At 41.2% G+C, this 20,062-nt stretch overlaps 1 protein-coding gene across 1 annotated transcript in view; it reads left to right on the top strand.

The window, feature by feature from the left end:
- The window catches only part of CCN4 (cellular communication network factor 4), a 37,639-nt gene extending 21,333 nt beyond the window's left edge, over positions 1-16,306 (top strand). Inside the window, exons 2-5 of the mRNA XM_005010562.6 lie at positions 10,074-10,353; positions 13,149-13,406; positions 15,197-15,390; positions 15,930-16,306. Of these exons, the coding sequence (XP_005010619.2) occupies positions 10,074-10,353; positions 13,149-13,406; positions 15,197-15,390; positions 15,930-16,229 (1,032 nt within the window). The 3' untranslated portion in view covers positions 16,230-16,306. The remainder of the gene's footprint in view (positions 1-10,073; positions 10,354-13,148; positions 13,407-15,196; positions 15,391-15,929) is intronic.
- Positions 16,307-20,062: the final 3,756 nt, after the last annotated feature.

Below are 20,062 nucleotides of genomic sequence, written 5' to 3'. Positions count from 1 at the left end.
GAGATTATTTATTTACCTTTTTTATTTATCTTATTTATTTATTTATTTATTTATTTATACACCTTGTCAAAACCATACTTGGTTTTATACACCTTGTCAAAACCATACTTGGTTTTGACAAGGTATGCAGTCACACAATCCCAGAAACACTGGTCATCAGTGTCCTCTGGAGGTCTCTACTCCAACAAGTAAGGATGGAGAATTCAGACACCCAGAATGACCCAGGGTTGTAATTATCTCCTCGTGAAGTTGCCCTTCTGGTATTCAGACTAAACCTCCCTGAATGTGGTTTGTGGTTGCTGCCCATTTATATGCCCTGTTACCACTGAGAAGAATTTGTCTCAGACATTTCTCAATTTCAAGTAGCTGTGGGCTGATACCATTTAGCCTCTTCCAGACTACAAAAGCCCAGATCCCTCAGCATCTTCCTCCTGGCTTCATCGTCAAACTTTCTGAGGCCGCATTCAATTTCACTGTTCATGTCACTAACAAAGACGTAAAATAGTGCTGGTCCCAGTACTGACCTCTGAACAACACCACTCGTTACTGACCTCCATTTGGACATTGAGCCGTAGACCGCAACTCTTTGAACGCAACAATCCAACCAATTCCAGCTGAGTGGTCCTCCCATCGAACCCAAGCGTCTCCAATTTAGGGACAATTATGCCATGTGGGACAGCATCAAAAGCTTTGCAGAAGTTTCTAGCCCTTAGTATGTATTTAAAGGAGAAAAACACTTTGAAAGTTGAAAATAACAAAAGATCAACTTGGAAAGCCAAAGCTAAGGAGAAACAGCAGTGGAAGCTCGACCTGGGAGGAAAAATTCTATTTAAAGGAAGTAGGGATGCATAGCTTCATCAGTTCATCAGCAGCTTGAGGAAAGTGCATATATTAGGTCAAGAAAAATGTTACAGATTTGAGAATTTAAATAACGATGAAATTTTGAAATGAAAAGCTGTTTTAAGTCAAGATGTTCTGCACTGGAAATATTGGTAGGAAACTGCTGATATTTAAAAATGCAGACTTCTCTTTTGAATAAAATAATCATGAAAACCGATATGATTTGGAAAAATGCCACCAAACTTTTGCACTATTCTTGAAATAGGGGAGGGGAAGGAGAGGTGAAGGGGAGCCTTTGTTCTACTTTGCTTTTTGCCCATCTTGGGACAGAGTGTAAGAGGACAGAAAGCATCTTCCCTTTGATTTCAAGGTCATTACTGAAAATAGGAGACAAGCAAATGCAGAACATGGGTAACCGCAAAGTAAAACGCCAAAGCAGTATGATCTTATTTGGGAGCTGGACCTATGATACTGTTTTTGTCACCCAACCCATGACTAATATGTCAACATCTTGTTCTGTACAGTTTTAGGATTATTTGTAACCTTATGACCTTGGATGATCCAAATGCAATCTCTCTCTCTCTCTCTCTCTCTCTCTCTCTCTCTCTTTTTTTTTTTTTTTCCCTGCAATCCACTTTCCAAAAATTTAAGTCTGTCTATTCATCCCTTCTCGAGACTCTACTCTGCTGTTGCTCCAGATGTTTTCTGATGGTTTTCAAACTCTAGTTCAAGCTGGTTTTACCAGATGAGCTCATTAGCTGCACATATGGAACATGTGCAGCGCAAGACTTTGAAATGTTCTCAGAACACAGAAAATATGTTGTTTAATATCCCAATTAGTGGAGTATGTAGTGGCAGTGTCAATTTGTTAAGAATGTCCAAATATTTTCAGGTCACTGTGCTCTTAGAAAGTGTTACTCTAACTAGAAGAACACTTATGAAACATCAGGTCACTTTCTGACAGGGAAGTTCTTTTGTTCTAAACACTCCATGAAAAAAAAAAAAAAAAAAAAAAAAAAGTGAAGAAAATGAAAGACCACACTGAGTTTTCCAGTATAAGCAATATTCTGGCAAAGTAGTGAATATATGTAATCTTTACTCTGCAATTGTCTAAACTAAGTTAAAAAAGGCTATTCCAAACATCTGCCTATACTCTTCCCACAGATATATTTTATGAAATAATGTTATGGGAAGTTGATTTTTCATCACTCACAGATTCTAGAAATATTAGCGGTTGACTCACTGTGGATTTTTTATTTTCTTAAGATATTGAACGTTATACTTCATGCAGAATGTTCCTTTCTGCTCAACCTACAGTGCACAGGAAGGATAAATCTGAGTGGCACTTGACATCTATAAAACTATCTTACATTTTCTGGGTTCGGAGTCTGTTATTTTACAATATGTTATGGAGATTTCATGTCTGGAATCAATTTTAATAAAGTATCTAGAAACTCATGTCTGCTCTATGGAAGCTCAGTCCCCAGTAATCATATTCTCCACTTACCATTACACGTCCTGCAGAATCTGTCTTATACCTCTGTCCTGATGCCAGCTCACTTGTCACTAGTATTATCTTGTGGTATAGTTTCTGAGAATTCATGGGGACTCTGAGATTTGCAGCAAGAGCATCAAAGTGAGGAAGGCCTGATAGTACTGTGATTACTACTGATCTTGCTGTTAGAACTGACTGACTCTGTCAACCCATCTGTCTTGTGTGTGATAATAATACAAATATTCAGCAATATTCATTATAAAGTTCAAAGTGGGCAAGGCAAAAAACAAGCTTCCACTTTGATGACCTGGTTTCAGCCCGTTGATGTAAGCTTTTCATTACTAATGCCCATTAGAGACTCAGGACTTGACCTTATATTGAACAATGCTCCTGCTATCACACCCCAGCATTGTATAGTGAGATACCAACTCTATTGAGCTACGCCTAAATTCCTGTTGTCCCACATTATTTCCTTGCTCCCAGCATCTATCTTGAAGTCCCTTGGAACTCATTAGCCTTCAAAATATTCCTTCCTTGGCATGCCTGCTTCTCTATCTTACATGTACAGTCACAAATTCCAGATATATCCTGTTATTTCTCCTTCTCATTTGTATCTCAGGGCATTTAGAGGACTGTAGAAAGATGTAATGTTATTCGTGTGGAAATCAATTAATATTTAGAAATCAGTTGTTTTTCATGACAAGATAACCAGTTGTTTCCATAAACTGGTGCCTTTGCTGTAGCAATGGGATCTAAGTACCAGAAAAAAAAAAAAAAAAAAACTCTTACAGTGTAAATACCACAAACAGTTTGTCATTTTAGATTAATTTTCTTATGTTAGCCCAGAATACCAGCTGTGTCCTAGGCTGCATCAAAAAAAGGTGTGACCAGCAGGTTGAGGGAGGTGATTGTCCTCCTTTACTCTTCCATCCTGAGTACACCCCTGGAGCACTGCATCCAGGTTTGGGACCTTCATCACAATGAAGATGTGGATTTGTTAGAGCTGATCCAGAGGAGGGCTACAAGGATAGTCAGAGGGCTGGAGCACCTCTCCTATGAAGAAAGGCTGAGAGAGCTGGGCATGTTCTGCCTGGAGAAGAGAAGGCTCTGGGGAGACCTCATTAACATTTTAATGGATAAAGGGAGACTTCACAACATTTTAATACTTGAAAGGGTCTTATAAAAAGGATGGAAAGGGAAACTTTACTCAGGATAGAACAAGAGATGATGGTCTTAAACTGAAAGAGGATAGATTTAGATTAGACATTAGGAAGAAACTTTTTACTGTAAGGGTAGTGAGGCACTGGAACAGGCTGCCCAGAGAAACTGTGGATGCCTCATACCTGGAGGTGTTCAACACCAGGCTGGATGAGGCTTTGGCCAACCTGATCTAGTTGGTGGCATCCCTGTCTATAGCAGGGGGAGTCAAGTTGGATGATCTTTAAGGTCCCTTTCAACCCAAGCCCTTCTATGATTCTGTTATCTATTGTATAGTGAAATAAAAACTATCCTTTTTCTTTGTCCCTCTGTGCCTTTGCTTTTCTTCACCTTAACTGGACTTGGGAGTATTTTTTTCAACAGGAAAGTGTCTTGTAATTTTGGAGAAAATTAATTTGGACAGGAAGAACATTACAAAATTTTGTTCTTCATATGTTTGAGAACAGCAAGATTCTCAAGGCTTTCAGATTGGACCCTCAACAGCGCTCTTACCTTTCTGTCAAGGTTAATGCAGACTTGCCTCTTCTCTTGAGTGGTTGCACAGTGGGCATTTACATTTTCTGTGGATGGGGTGAAATGCTTTGGTTTGCAGTGTCTGCAAAGGCCTCAGTTTCACACCTTTGTTTTAGAGAGGCTGATAAAGTACTTCCCTATCTCTGGGGTTGTGCCCCCCATTCAAATATGCATACACTTCGCCCTTTTTGACTGTAGATTGGAAAGATAAATCTAGACCTTAGATGTGGTTAAAGCAGGTGAAAAGGCAGGATTATGCACTGAGTTGTTGAACTCTTTTTTTCTGCTGGGATTACACTAAGCAGTCTATGTGCTTGCCCAGAGATGACACAGAGACATGGAAAGCGATGTAGATTCATTCAATATATTGTTTATATTTCATTGTTTCTTTCATTTTAACTTCTTTATTAAGCTCCATCCCCTGTGTTCCCTTGGGAACAGCAGTGTGTCAGGTTGGTATTAAGTTGTTTGCAATGTGAGTGGGAGACTTCTGGGCTGCTTTCTAAAATTATTTTAGTTTTCGAGAACATTTGGAGTTACATGGTATTGGAGTTGTCTCTACAGGTGTTTCTGCTTGGGGTGGCTAAATAGTTCAGCTAGTAAATGTAACCAGGAGAAAGCAGATGCATCGCCTGGCAGAGGAAGAGCACAAATTTACAACCTTTTTCCTGGAAGTGCATCCGCAGGTGTCGTCTTAAATTTTATTTATTTATTTATTATTAACCGTAGTGTCCAGGTTTAGGACAGTCAATCTGCAAAAAATAAAGGCATTTTGAGTGATTAGCTGCTTCTAGCAGGCTTTGCTGCACAATCTCCCACTGTTAAGGCTGTTTGGGTCAGTCTGCAAATCAGATGATTTAAACACATAATCTCCTTTTTGTAGTAAGGAGGATATTTTAATAAAGGTTTTATCACTGACTGTTATTTATAAATGTGTCAGAGATGGAGGACAGGAAATAATCTAGATCACATCGCTCCAACAGTATCTGGCAGCATCCAGAAAGGCAGCATCAGAAATGTAACTTTAAAATACTCATTTTAAATGTTTACTGTCAGAAATTAAAAGGAGTCCACTCAACAGTATGTGCCCTGAAAACCACAGCTCATACTTTTGCAGCTAAGGATTGGCTCAAGGGTCCTTTTAAAACAAATTACTGTCAAGGAGAAAACAGCATATGTGATAACCCACTATGATTCGAGCTGATTTCTGCAGGCCATCTCTCATAACCCTTTCTCCAGCAATGCCAGTAGCCAGATGAAATAGCTTAAAAATGGCTTAGAAATCACCATCTTTTTGAGACTCTATCCCATCAGTAAATGGAGAAGAGCATGCATAACTTTTCTCTCCTCATCTTGATGAGAAAAATACCTGGGGTGGAAAAAAAAAAAAAAAAAAAAAAAAAAAGTAAGCTCTTACAGTGCTGAAACAGTAAAATGAATACACAGAAATGTATTTTTAAACACCTATATGAACTGGAAGTGAAGGAATATATTGCAATGCATCTAAAGCTTTAATGCTTAAAAACAGAGCTTGAGGTTTCCTCATACTTTATGTGAAAGTGCTGCTGTATCTCTGGCTGTCTTGCAATTTGGAGTGTATACACTAAGTTCAACACCGTAACTTGGTCTTTCCAGTTTTCAAAACTAAAAAATATCATTTTTTCCAACAAATTGGAAATACACCTTACTAGGCCGTCAGTCATTTTTTTATTTTCTCCTTCTGTCCTCTTGAATATGAACACAGAAATTTGCAGGGAATCGTTGCTACCAAAATAATATTATCTGCATATGTACACAGAAACTAATTTTGGAACTTGTCCAGCATAAATCGGGAGCATAAATATACCATAAATCTGCAGACTCTAAGCTTGAAGAGTAATTGTAGAAAACATGTTAATTACCAATATCTGGGAAAAAAAAATCACACTAGACACTCTTTTTACTTTCTCTGACATTTTAAAATTTACTTGTCAAATCCCCAGCATTGTGTTTTGTTGGTGTTTCTCTTTACTACAATGTTGAAATTTCTCTTCACTCTTGTGTTGACTTTCATAGAAAACCATTGTCAAACTTGTATTATTATATGTATTATAATGACACTGAAGATGTGATTCATGAAACCTTATATGTGATTTTTTGTTGTTGGTGGTGGTTTTTGTTTGTTTGTTTGTTTGTTTGTTTGTTTTCTTCCTAAGGATGGCTGTTGCTGAGAACCATTACAGAGTATTAGTAGGAAAGTAATAATTCCAAAATGTTTTGAGATACTGTAGTACTAGTGGTGTTGGATGGCTTTTCCAAAGGGATTTAAATATCCCAGTAGTGACAGCAGAACACAGAAGAGGAAAGGCCAAGAATTTTATAAATCTGCACAATTGCCTCTTCTATAGCAAAGCTCTGAGGGACTTCAGAGGGCAGAGGAAGAGGGTCTTGAAGCTGTGCATGTTGCACACTTTTTCTGGTACCTGGTGGACACCATTTTCCAAAGAAAATCTGGTGGTAATGGAGCCTAGGACAGGATGCTCTTTCCATCTCTCCATGGCTTCTCTATTTGTAAAATAAGGGAGTCAAAAATATTTTGACACTTATTGACACTGATGCTCATGTAACCTACACTAAGTTTCCTTCCTGTGGCTTGCTCAGCTAACACCACTGGATATCTAAGTATATCCAACAGTCACAACACCTACAAGTCACTACAGGGACCCTTGAAAAGCTTCCTTGGTCACCTCAGGCTTTAACCATAGTGGAAGCACTGTTAAATGATTTACTTTAAATTCCTGTTTATCATGAGCCACCAAATAGTTCCCAGATACCCAGACCTTTGCAAGAATGCAGTCTCAGTCCTCACAAATTATCTACAACCACTGGACTGTCAGGACTTACTGGTTCCTCTTTGCTACATGTGTTGATTCACAGATGTTTTCATATCTTCACAGGATGGGAACTGTTTCTTGCTCATATTAACAACAGGAACAAGGGACTGTGAAGGGATTTACTTATGGGGTTGGGCCATGGCAATGGGCTATTTAAATAGTGTGACTTTTGTCTCTATATCTGGATTTGATTATTAAGCACTTTTTTACTCATCAACAAAGTAAATAGGTTTATTGCACTTGAAGAGGCCTCTCTTCTCAAGTGACAGATTATTGCACCTACTCAAATTTTTGTGAGTGGAATGAAAAATGCTACTATTAAAGGGCCAAGTCTTTTCATTGATCTGAATGTTCCTATTTTAACAACTTTGGCAACATCAAGGAGCTTTAAAGTGGGAGTAAATTATATTGGTATGTTTTAGTTTAAACATGAGTTTAAATGTGGTTTTAAGCCAACTTTAAGGCCAATTCTGGAGGCCTTAATAGAATTGGGAATGATGCCCAGAGCAAACACATTGCCTATTTGGCAGCAATTAACAATGTGTTAACAATTTAGTGTTCTAAATAAAAGATAACTAATTACTGAGACGCTTAAAAACATCTTCAAATGCAGCAGGAGCAGGTTTAGATTATTTACTTATTTATTTAAATACAACCTGAGACAGCTAGCAAAGAAGCTGTAGAAGACAGTCGAAGAGCTGCGCAGGGGTATCTGGACAGATGGATGGATGGATGGATGGATGGATGGATGGATGGATGGATGGATGGATGGATGGATGGATGGATGGATTATGGGCTGTGGGATGGTTATTCTTGAAGATGCTTTTCCCAACAGAATCCTTGGTTGCTGCATTTTCTCCATGGACAGCTAGTGAAAAACCTTTTTATTTTTTTCATTCATCTGGAACTGTAAATAAGATAAAACACTGGGGCACTAGGGAATATATAGTTTAGTATGCGTTAGCCAGGAATAGATGAGAATACCTTAGCAGTTTCTAGACTTTGACTTTCCTTGTCTGTACTTCGTAGGGTTATACACTCATTCTTTGCAGCCGTCAAATTTTATAACTAGAAAGAGTTTCTGGACCACATAGGTCCAGGCAGAGTGCTCTGCTTGATGCCCATGTGCAGTTCCGTTTTTCTCTGCAGTAATCCTGGTAGCAAAGACATATATTTGCTTTATTACTGATTTGACTTGCACCCTCCCTGTGTCATGAACATGGCTGCTGCTGTTAAATATCATGCAGTGGTGCTGTTAAATATCACGCAGGAAGCAGATTGCATAAGGTAATGAACTTTTGCCCTCTGTGTGTTTTCCTATGAGCTAAGGTACCCCAGAACTCTTTTTTTTTTTTTTTTTTTTCTCAGTAATAGTGACCTAAATCTGTGTCCTGGAGTGGCATCATTGCATTACATGAAATTCCTTTTATATCTCAACTTACTAAAGCACTTCTCATATTTTTCATCAATGTTGTAGTTTTTGGTTTTGTTTTTCTAATTCGATGTAGTGTAGATCAGAAGATGGAATCTTGGCAGTATCCTCTCCATAAAACTTTTCCTTTTACGCTTACAGTGACGGCAAATATTTGTGCACTGCTAACAGGTGAAACTCTGAAGTCCTGAAGCTTCATTTGCACTCATCTAAATTATATGGCCCACAGTGACTACATGTACAACAAAAGAATGTGCCAAAAGGTGTAGGTGGTAAATCACTGTAGAAATATCCCACTTTTTTGGCTGTGTGGACCAAGACAATCTCATGGGAATTATAGTGTGAGACTTTGAAGAGCCTAAGGAAAGGCAAAGGAAAGACCTAAGAGCCTCATGACAACCTTAGTATGTATTTGTTTAGATGTTACAAAGGATGGATAAGGAAGTTCATCACAATGCTTAGAGGAAATGCATGTTTTTATTTTATTTTATTTTATTTTATTTTATTTTATTTTATTTTATTTTATTTTATTTTATTTTATTTTATTTTATTTTATTTTATTTTATTTTATTTTATTTTATTTTATAATTGTTATAGACATTGTATAGCTTCATTGCTTAGCACTGGGAATCTGTCAGGGAGCTGAACCGCATGCACGTTTTGTTACAGGTGTGGAGATGAACAAAGCATTTTTCAGACATAGGCCAGTGTCCTCATGCATCAAAATATTCACAGCCAGTTTGCCAGATTTTGATTTCAGAGGTTTATTTGCCTTTCTGTAACCTTGTCCCTATTCAAGTGAAAGGGCTAGTTTATTGTAAGAAGACACTTATGGTATTGGTGGTATTGCAAGAAGAGATGAAATGACCAAGCCATCCTCATAAGATCCATGACAGGGATGGGTTTCAGATCAGGTTGCCCAGAGAGGTTGTGGAGTCTCCTCTGGAGATATTCAAAACCTACCTGGATGCCGTCCTGCTCAACGTGCTCTGGGTGATCCTGCTGGGCAGGGGGGTTGGACTAGATGATTTCCAGAGGTCCCTTCCAACCTCAGCCATTCTGTGATCTTGTGATTCTGTGATCATCCTCACAGCACAGAGGTTCCTGACCTATCACAGGAGCCTGTGGAGTTGGTGGGCTCACAGGCCTTTTCCCTGTCTCTTCATGGATTTATGGGATGCCTTGTTTTGGATGCAAGATATGCACAAATATGGATAAGCCTGAGGAGGAGAAGGCCATAAAAGGGCCCCATCTCATGTGCTTTCACACTGCAACACTATGACCTTTATCTTGCTGAACAGGCAACAACAACTATAGGGTGGCATAACCCTCTGCCAGAGCCAAATAACCAGGGTGATACAAACCAGACATATCACAACTTCCTGTGTATCGAGGGGTCTTGACATATGTGCCTATGTTCCTACGTGGAAAGAGACCTCTGTTCAGAGAGTAGAGGTCTGAAAAAGTCTGAATACCACCAAACTATGTGGTTTGGATGCCAGTCCAAGCTGCAGCGTATTTGCCCCTGGCTGGTATCAGAAGGGCTATACAGAAAAGCAATGCTTTTTTGATTTTTTTTTTTCTTTGTTTTCCTTGTAGCCTCTTTGAATCTGATGGGATTTTTATTAAGGACATATCACCATATAGTTCACAGCCCCCTTTTCTCTGGAACAGTTTCCAAGCTGTGTTTCTTTGTTTGTAGGCCATTGCCCAGACCTCCACCACCATGACCCCCACCGTCCCTGCCACGACAGAGGCCTACACACGGACTCAGTACTGTAAGTGGCCATGCGAGTGTCCGAAGTCCCCTCCTCGGTGCTCAGTAGGAGTCAGCCTGGTCACAGACGGCTGCGATTGCTGCAAGACGTGTGCCAAGCAGCGTGGAGAAAGTTGCACTGAGGCCGACACCTGTGATTTTCACAGGGGCCTGTACTGTGACTACAGTGGAGACAGACCTAGGTACGAAATAGGAGTATGTGCACGTAAGTGATGTACATATATTTTTGACTTAGATATACCTTGGAAGCTCCCCTTGGTCTGAGCTGAAATTTATCTCATTAAATACCTGACTGTAAATTCGTCAGCTCCTTCATTCTTTTTCTTCCATGTCCTTATAGCTGTCTTCATTCTCAGGCCAGTTGACTGGATGAGAAATGGCATCTGTATTCTTACTCTTTGGGTTAGCCGCTGCCAAGAACAAGGAGCAACCAGCATTGGAAGGTCTTTGGATCTGCAAACAGATGATTCTGTATTCCCTGTAACAGGAGGAGGTGCTGTAGTGGGCTGGGGCTGTAGGAAGGATACGTGTGCAACTGGCTTTAACAACAAGCATTACGGGCATCTGCACGAAAAGCATGCCACTAAGGAGAGTCTTATGGCCTATTCCTAATAGTGGATTCAAAGGAAGAAGAGCACACTTTGTAGGATACAAACAAAACAAAAAAGATAGCAAACTGGATATTGTCTCAAAGCTACCACAGCCTTCCTAGGCCTCTTTAAAACCTTCATGCTGCATCATGTTTACTTACTTTTATGTTTGCTTTCTTAGATGGATTTCATAATCTGTAGTCCTCCAGTACATCTCAGACACTTGGTACACTTGTGGCAACAGCACTGTGATGTAGGAGAATTGATCCCCAGCCTGCCTAGTGAGGTCTGGAAGGTTTCCCAATCCCATGCATGTTCACATCCTTACTGTCATGACAATATAACTCCATATATGACATTTTTGGTTATATGGTGAAGGGCCTTGTGGTGCGCACAGCTGAGGGACATGAGAAGCTAGGTTAGAAGGTGAAGCTGTTTATCTCTGGCTGCCACAGAAAATTGTGGCCTTCTTCTTGCTTTCAGCATGTGGGTGGATGCAGATGACAGGATGTGCTGACATGTTCTTTCCCATACCCTGGGCTGTATACAGGCTGTATCATTCCATTCTGAGTACACCAGATATTGCCCTGACTGCAGGGGGAGTGAAGCAAGTGTGGGACTCCTGTGCTGGGGGTTGGGAGCTAACTGCTTTGAGGAAATTGTTTTGCAGATGGATGCCAAAAACTCTAGCTCTAGAGAATTCAAGGCATGCAGGACTGCAGGAACAATATAATTTGTGGAAAATAAAGAGCCTGAAAGACCTAGGTACAAGTGTCAGGAAAAGAAATTGGGTGAAACTGTGGGAAATTCAGGATATAGGTGGACTGGCATGTTGCAGTGTGGCCCAGACATCAGATAGGAACCTGCTGAGAGTCACTACAGCTCTCCTTACATTGTTGGATTATCTCTGCACTGAAGCAGAGACAGCAGGGTGCAGAGCACACATCCAGGTGGGAAGGTAGCCTTTGTGTACGTGGGGATGGCAATTTTGAAGTGCTCCCCAGTTGCCTAATTTACTGCAAATGCAGTGTGATTCTGCATGAAGGCATTCTACTATGCCTATGTCTGCGTTTGGGGATGTTCTCACAGTAAACGTCTTGACGTGTGAGGCCTTCAGGAGGCTGAGTTAGCACAATCCTGGATGGGTATGCTTGTAGCAAAGAGGAAATCAACATTTTCTTGAGGAAATCCAGCATTTTCTTGAACTGTCATAATTCATGTGCGCACTTAGAAGCATAACTGAGCCCTCTGCTCTGGCTCCAGAACTGAGTGACAGCTCCTCAATACAAAGGCTGAAGCATTATCAATACTGGAGTTTAGCACAAACTGGCAATCTGGATCTGTGCTTCAAGTTCCATGAAGTCTATTTTTAATTATTTTGTGCAAATGAAGGGTTTTGTATTTTATATGTTCATTCAGCCCATTATAAAAATAGGCAGCTTTTGCGGATTTTAATCAAGCAGTTCAATTTGTATTGGCCTTGAATCACAACTGCGCTTCAGCTCCATTTCCGCCCAGACATAAAACTAGAACAACCCGATCAGTGCGTGCACACTGCCTCCATGTGACCAAACGAGAAACTGAAGCTTGAGTTCCATTAGATTCCTGCCACTGATTCCAATCATTGTTAATAACTTTAAAAATAATAATAGTAATACAAATTTTGTCTTATTTCGTGGATTAATATGATTCCTTCTCAGGGGAAATGAAAGGGCTTGATCTTTCATGCTTTTATTTACGAATATTCATCAAATAATAATTTTCATAGCATTACTATGTTTTTCTTCAGTTTCTAAGGAAACTGATTTATGATAAAGTGGTAGGGCTCTTGTTGCCTAAATATAGTCTGTGCCATTTGAGGTGCTCCTTTGCTGCCTTGGCTGTCCTCCTACTGCTGCTTCAGAAGGGTACAAATGTTGCACAGATCTCTAGCATATTTGCAACTGCATGTAATCCTCTCATGCATCCCAAAAAATGTCAAATGTGACTCAATATCAGCTTTAATTACTTGGATTTCTCCTATTGTAAACAACTTCTAACAACATGCCATGAAATGATCATATGAGTGAGAGTTTGTGCATGAAACGTGTTTTGTTTTCTAACCCTTTTTCCGTGATGCATTAGAAGATTCATTTTTGCTGTGATTCAGAACAAAAATAGTTTCCTAGATGGCATGACCACATTTGGCTTAACGTCATGCTGAACACATCACCGCAGCACTGTCATGTCTCCACATTAGCTCCATTAGCCCAGGGAGCAGCTTGATAAATAAAAACTTTAACACGGTTTATTGACAGCATTATTTTAATAGTGCTCTCACTCTCTCTCTCTCTCTCTCTTCTCTCTCTCTCTCTCTCTCTTTTCTTCTTTTTTTTTTTTTTTTTTTTTTTTTTTTTTTAATTCCTTTCAGAGATTGTTGGTGTAGGATGCGTCCTCAACGGAGTCAGATATAATAATGGGGACACGTTTCAGCCTAACTGCAAATACAACTGCACTTGCATTAATGGGGCAGTGGGCTGCATTCCCATGTGCACAAACTCACGCCCTCCCCTTGTCTGGTGCCCAAACCCAAAGCTGATTAAGATGGCGGGGAAATGCTGCGAGCAGTGGGTTTGTGATGACTCCAAGAAAATCAGGAAGACGTCTCCACGCCACATCTCCTCTGCAGGTATGGCAGGAGTTTGGCGGAGCTCTCCTTGGCCATCAGGGAGCTGAAGTCAGTGTCTGCAACCAAAGCATCATCTTGCACTGTCAAACTTGGCGAATGTCTTGCCTTTGTGTGAGCAAGGCAGAGATACTCTTATATAGAGTGTAGTGAAGCACAGAAGATGCAAACACCAGTCGTGCAGCAGTATGAGACTCATTAAACATGCGTGTGTGACAAAAGGCCCTCTGAAACACACATCTGCTGACACTTTTAAGACATGACAAGTCCTTTTTACTTCACCAGTTTTTCATCAGTGTAGTTCCTCTGGAAAGCAAAATTATCTCTCTAATTTGGCACTGAAGCTTTCTGTCTGGGTTGTTTTGTGCTAGTCATATGATTTTAAAGCTCCTGTAGCTTAATAATCTCAAACTCAGACACACCTTGAAAGCAGTTACTGGAGTAGAAGTTTCACTGACAATTTTAAAATTAGGCTAAATTGTCTTTGCATTTGTATAGCTTTTTAGCAATTATGTTCAACTGCACTGATGTCATTATTAAACTACCTATGTTACGTGTCATATGTTATCTTCTTTCCCCGCTCCCATATTCACAGTGAGGATCACTTAGCTGTCTGTGTAGTGTTGGTACCATTTGCCTCACACATGGTGCCTAAACTTTAGGATGTTCCTGCTTTTCCATATATGATAATTTTATCTTCAAAGCACTGTGATGCAATGTAGTCACATTAGCCCCATTCTACAGAACACCTCACAAAAACAGAGCTCAAGGAGATGTAGGGTGTTTGAACAGGGAACTGGGATTTGTTTCCTTAATGGTATGTTTTGTTTGTTTGTTTGTTTTTCTCCATCAATGGGCATGTTGTAAAAAAAAAACAAAGCCATTTTGTGGGTTAAAACCACCAGAGTTTAGCTCTCATTACTATTTCTGGTAGCTTTTGAAAATAAGACCAAATCAAAAACATCTATTACTGAATTTGGCTTTTTCTCTTCATGAACTATGGCCTCAAATGAGCACAATGCAACTTCTCTTGCCTAACTTTTTCTCTTAAAAGTAGAAGTGAAGATAGTTTTTACAGTATTTAATATAACTATAAATATAGTATTTAATATTGATGATTAACATTATAACGAGCAAGCTCAGCCCAGCAGTTTCTACAGAGCTGTGCCTGTGGGCTGTGCTGTGAGCTGCAGTCCAGTGGGGACTTCTGCCGAGGCCATGAAGGAACCTGACCTGAGGTTGATGGCTGCTTTCATAACAGAGTCCACCCTTTTCTCAAGTGATTCCCGAGCTCTCTGTGAGCTATTCAAGCTTCTCTTCCTTCCAATGAAAGGCAGTGGCTGCTTCCCAAACCCCTCAGCCGTCCATCAAAGACTGTTGACCACTTTCTGCTAGAGGGAATCAATTGAATGGGCTCTTAAATAACCCTTCATGGTGAGATTAGATCTCATCTCTTTCTGCATCAACTGGTGCAGGCTTCTGTAATGAAGTGTTTACGTTGTGGTAGCACTTGGGGGCCCTAGACAAGGACCCCCTTATGTGAGGCTACAAAGAGAAAAAAAGAAATGAACCCCAGCCCCAAGCACTTGAGGGTCTGACACAAGTAGGTCAGCGGCAAAGGGGGTGGGGTGGGGAGGTAACAAAGCAAGCGGAGGTTCGCAGGGATGCTGAGCCACTTCACTGTGATTTAATTATTTGGGTTAGTGGCCTGAATGTGTAATGAGCTTGGGCGAGGGTGTTTAATATGGAAAGTTGCCCAGCTGAATAATGGGTGGTTAATCTGGTCTCTGCAGCATACGAGGGGGAGGATGAAGCCTGGCAGAAGAACTGCATTGTTCACACCTCACCCTGGAGTCCCTGCTCAAAGACCTGTGGGCTGGGCATCTCCACCAGGATTTCCAACGACAACGACCAGTGCCGGCTCATGAAGGAAAGTCGCCTGTGCAACATGCGGCCCTGCGAGGTGGACATAACCAAGCACATTAAGGTGGGGACTGTTTCTCTGTGCATCCCCTGAGCTTTGCCTGGACATGGGGTCAGATGTGTTTGGCAGCATTCTGGCTTCTGAGAGCTGCACTTCTGAACTCAGAGGCCATTAGCAAGCACATGTGGACTCACTGTGATGCAGAGAGGTCAAAATGTCTCCTCCCTGTGCTTCCACACACCGGTATGAAAACCTTCCCCCGAGAGCTTTAATTCCAGCCAAAAATGCTCCTTACAAGGAAAGGCAAGCCAAGCCCACTGTGCTTGCTGCTGGTGCAGACAGACCTGTGACTCAGCTAGTAGAAAAGCAATAGTGCACTGCTGGTCATAGTTATAAACTGTATTTTGCAAGTGTCCTACCTGCAGCTTCTTGGTTCGTATGTCTAAAAGTGTCAGTCTGTCACACCTCTAGATCAGGTCTGTAAAAAGCTTTCTAGCAGCTTCACAATATTTAAATACTAAAAAAGTTTTTTGCATATCCCACCTGTGTCAGCATGAAGCAATGAATATTAATCTGACTCTCTTTGTGTTCTCTGATATTAGCCTGGGAAGAAGTGCCTGGCTGTCTACAGGGCCAGTGAAGCAATGAACTACACCATCTCAGGATGTGTGAGCAAAAGTCCTTATAGACCCAAATACTGTGGCGTCTGCACAGACAACAGGTGCTGCACACCCTACAAGTCCAAGACTATTGAAGTGAGGTTTGAGTGCCCAGATGGAACTGAGATTTCCTGGAAAATCATGTGGATCAATGCTTGTTTTTGCAACCTGAACTGCAAGAACCCCAATGACATCTTTGCCGACTTGGCTCATTATCATGATTACTCTGAAATCGCTAATTAAATTGGCTGAATGCTGGAATTGACCCATTGCTCTGATTTTACAGAGGTTTTAAAATAAAAGGAGAATCTTTCATCCAATGCCAATGTACAATTTTATTTATATATTTATTTATTTTATTTTCCTGAGTTAGGATGTCTCCTTGTTTTGACACACTGTTCTTGGAGAGGCCTTGAACAAACAGGGTTTTCAGCTCTAACAGACCTCCATCTATTAACGGCAGCCAGAAATTCCTCTATATACAGACTCCAGGACTTAAATGACAGTCCCATTGGCACTAACATTTATTAGGCCAGCAGTTTAATCACCCAAAGGAAAGAATATTATACTACTATGACAGCAAAAGTATGGCTGTCAGTAGCTTAGACAAGAGCTTCAGGCATCCTTACTGTCATTTCTTGAATAATGTGTTCTAATCTGGAAAATGAGCATTGACGTATACTTCACCTCCCACAGGAGACTTCAGTCTTTGATGCTGGTGACCCTCAGAACTAGGTCCATTCTCTGTCACACTGACAATATTCCTTAGGAAATCCTCTTCTGTCATTCTCATTCAGATCCCATCCCATGGTGAACTTCATGTGAAGATCCTAAGAACAAGATGGTTTCTCCTGAAATCTCTGGGTGAGGCACCCTTATCTCACTGCACTGGGGTGGGTGAAAGACTCTCTGTGTCCTGCTCTCCTTGGTCTCTTGATCTCTTGGAGTATATTATGGCAGGGACATTTTCACAGTTTCACTACCAGCTCTTATTTTGAAGAGCCTGAATGCTCTGAACCCAAAATGCCCACCCCAGAGCTCATATTTGTGGGTATTCCTCTTGCCCATAGATTCCATATTGCTCATTGGCTATCTATGCAGACCTGCAGATCTGTAGGAGGAGCTGTAGAGAGCCAGAGGAGAGATGAAGGACAGCACCTCACTTGCTCCTTTCTTCACATAGAAATAGTGAAGAAAGGTCTGTGCCTGGAAACCACCTCTTCTACCCTGTGGTGTTACCAGCCAGCAGGTCCTGCTTCCTACTGGCACCTTGTCAGTGGCACATACCTTTGTTTTACATGGCTGAGGTAGAGGAAAGGAGCCACGTGCTAAAGGAGAAAGTAGGTGTTAGGCTTCCCATCAGCTTTGTGGGTGAGTGCATGTGAAAGGAGAGGACAGCTGCTGTCATAGCCTCTGGCATGTCAATCATAAATGGGCTGCTGCTTGGAGTAAAATGTTCTGCAGAAATAGTTTCACACACAGATATTATATAGGAGTAGAAACCCCCAGTTGTTAACATTTTAAGCAATGCGTTTCTCATCACCGAAGCCTGCTGGAGACAGTTTTTCTCCAGTGAGTTGTAGTTACAGCCCTCATGTACCATGCCAGGTTCACCATTGCTTCACTTGGGAGAGCTGAGCAGTAGAAATGTGTTTCTGCATGGGAAAGTATAGTATATGTTTGAAAATTCCCTGGGGCACAAGAGAACTGCTGAGTGAGACATGGGCTGGGGATTGACCCACACAGAGCTGAACTTCAGATAATGCAAACTGCTTTTAAATCAGTCATTTATTTTGCTTTAGTTCCAGACTTCATCTTGATAAACCAGAGGAAGCTAGATTACTTCCCAGGAGACATAAATCTTTCTGGCTGGATAGCCGGGCCCAAAGAGTTGTGGTAAATGGAGCCAAGTCCAGTTGGAGGCCAGTCACTAGTGGCGTCCCCCAGGGCTCGGTGCTGGAGCCGGTCCTCTTTAACATCTTCATCAATGATCTGGATGACGGCACTGAGTGCACCCTCAGTAAGTTTGCAGATGACACCAAGCTAGGTGCGTGTGTCGATCTGCTCGAGGGTAGGAAGGCTCTGCAGGAGGATCTGGATAGGCTGCACCGATGGGCTGAGGTCAACTGTATGAAGTTCAACAAGGCCAAGTGCCGGGTCCTGCACCTGGGGCACAATAACCCCAAGCAGAACTACAGGCTGGGAGAGGAATGGTTGGAGAGCTGCCAGGCAGAGAAGGACCTGGGAGTGATGGTGGACAGTCGGCTGAATATGAGCCAGCAGTGTGCTCAGGTGGCCAAGAAGGCCAACGGCATCCTGGCTTGTATCAGAAACAGCGTGACCAGCAGGGCTAGGGAGGTGATCGTCCCCCTGTACTCGGCTCTGGTGAGGCCACGCCTCGAGTACTGTGTTCAGTTTTGGGCCCCTCGCTACAAGAAGGACATCGAGGTGCTTGAGCGGGTCCAAAGAAGGGCGACGAAGCTGGTGAGGGGCCTGGAGAACAAGTCCTATGAGGAGCGGCTGAAGGAGCTGGGCTTGTTCAGCCTAGAGAAGAGGAGGCTCAGGGGTGACCTTATTGCTCTGTATAAGTACATTAAAGGAGGCTGTAGCGAGGTGGGGGTTGGCCTGTTCTCCCACGTGCCTGGTGACGGGACGAGGGGGAATGGGCTAAAGTTATGCCAGGGGAGTTTTAGGTTAGATGTTAGGAAGAATTTCTTTACTGAAAGGGTTGTTAGGCACTGGAACAGGCTGCCCAGGGAGGTGGTGGAGTCACCATCCCTGGAAGTCTTCAAAAGACGTTTAGATGTAGAGCTTAGGGATATGGTTTAGTGGGGACTGTTAGTGTTAGGTTAGAGGTTGGACTCGATGATCTTGAGGTCTCTTCCAACCTAGAAATCCTGTGATTCTGTGATTCTGTGATTCTGGCCAATGACAAATTAATGCTTCTTGTGAGTAGGCTGAGAATAATGCAATTCCTATGTAAAACTTGTAGGAGAAATGCTGTAAATTCTCAAAACTGGAATTCAAGAGAAGCTTTGTTTGTATACAAGGATTTGGCCCGTACATTTTCCACAGAGCTGGGTTATTCCTTAATCCAAAGCTCTTTACTAATTCTTCTGAAGCTTCTCTGAACTCCCCAGTGGCAGAAAATAAGGGTGATCCCTGTCTGCATGTTCCAGCATATTTGCAAAATGCCTGTTCTGTTTGTTCCTTGGGTGACAAGAAATGGAGACATTGCCACTTTGCAGTATTCAGCCTCCCAACTGCCTTTAGCTGGGATGATGTGACAGGATAGATCATGTCAGATCTATTCATCTCAATCCAGATAGCAGCTCAACACTTGCAAGACCGAGTATGTCACATTTTAAACTCCATCACCTGGAAAAAAAGCTCCACAGAGACATAAGAAAATGAGGCCTTAGCCAAGAAGTTGACAATGCTTTCCAAAAGAAAAAATAGTTTGTTTTGAGATGCTTTGTAGGGAGGCCAGCCTAGGAATTCAATAAGATCACTCCTAAATGTGATTTGGAATATCGTGTTCTAGATTTGGACCACCCAAAAAAAAAAAAAATATATATATATATATATATACACACACACACACATGTATATACATATATATATTTGTGCATATCTACATATGTGTATATATATATAAATATATACGTGTACTATAATGCATATAATATTATATATAACATTTTATATAATGTTATATATAAAACATACATGAGCATGTCCATTAATATATACGTGTATATTTATTTATATTTTTCCTATAGTGAAGTCTGTGGTGCATAAAATAAAGTGCATATGTAACATGTATTTATATGTATAATAAGTCATTCCTACAAGTACACATAGAGAAGCAAGAAAACAGGATAAAAATACAGACCCAAAGCTGTGGCACTTAATATGCTTGCGTAGCTTTGCAATTAGCTAACGCTGTAACCATCATAATCAAATTCTGCAGTGGCTGAAACACACAGCTTTCATTGAGAGATAAAAGAAGCTATTGTAAGCTAATGCATGACCAGCAGCTCCAGCGTGTGTTGGTTTTCAGTGAAGTGAATGCC

The sequence above is a fragment of the Anas platyrhynchos genome, chromosome 2 (assembly GCF_047663525.1).
Source record: "Anas platyrhynchos isolate ZD024472 breed Pekin duck chromosome 2, IASCAAS_PekinDuck_T2T, whole genome shotgun sequence".
Lineage (NCBI taxonomy): Eukaryota > Metazoa > Chordata > Aves > Anseriformes > Anatidae > Anas > Anas platyrhynchos.
The sequence above is the reverse complement of the archived record's forward strand: the minus strand, read 5'-3'. Positions and strand labels throughout refer to the sequence as shown.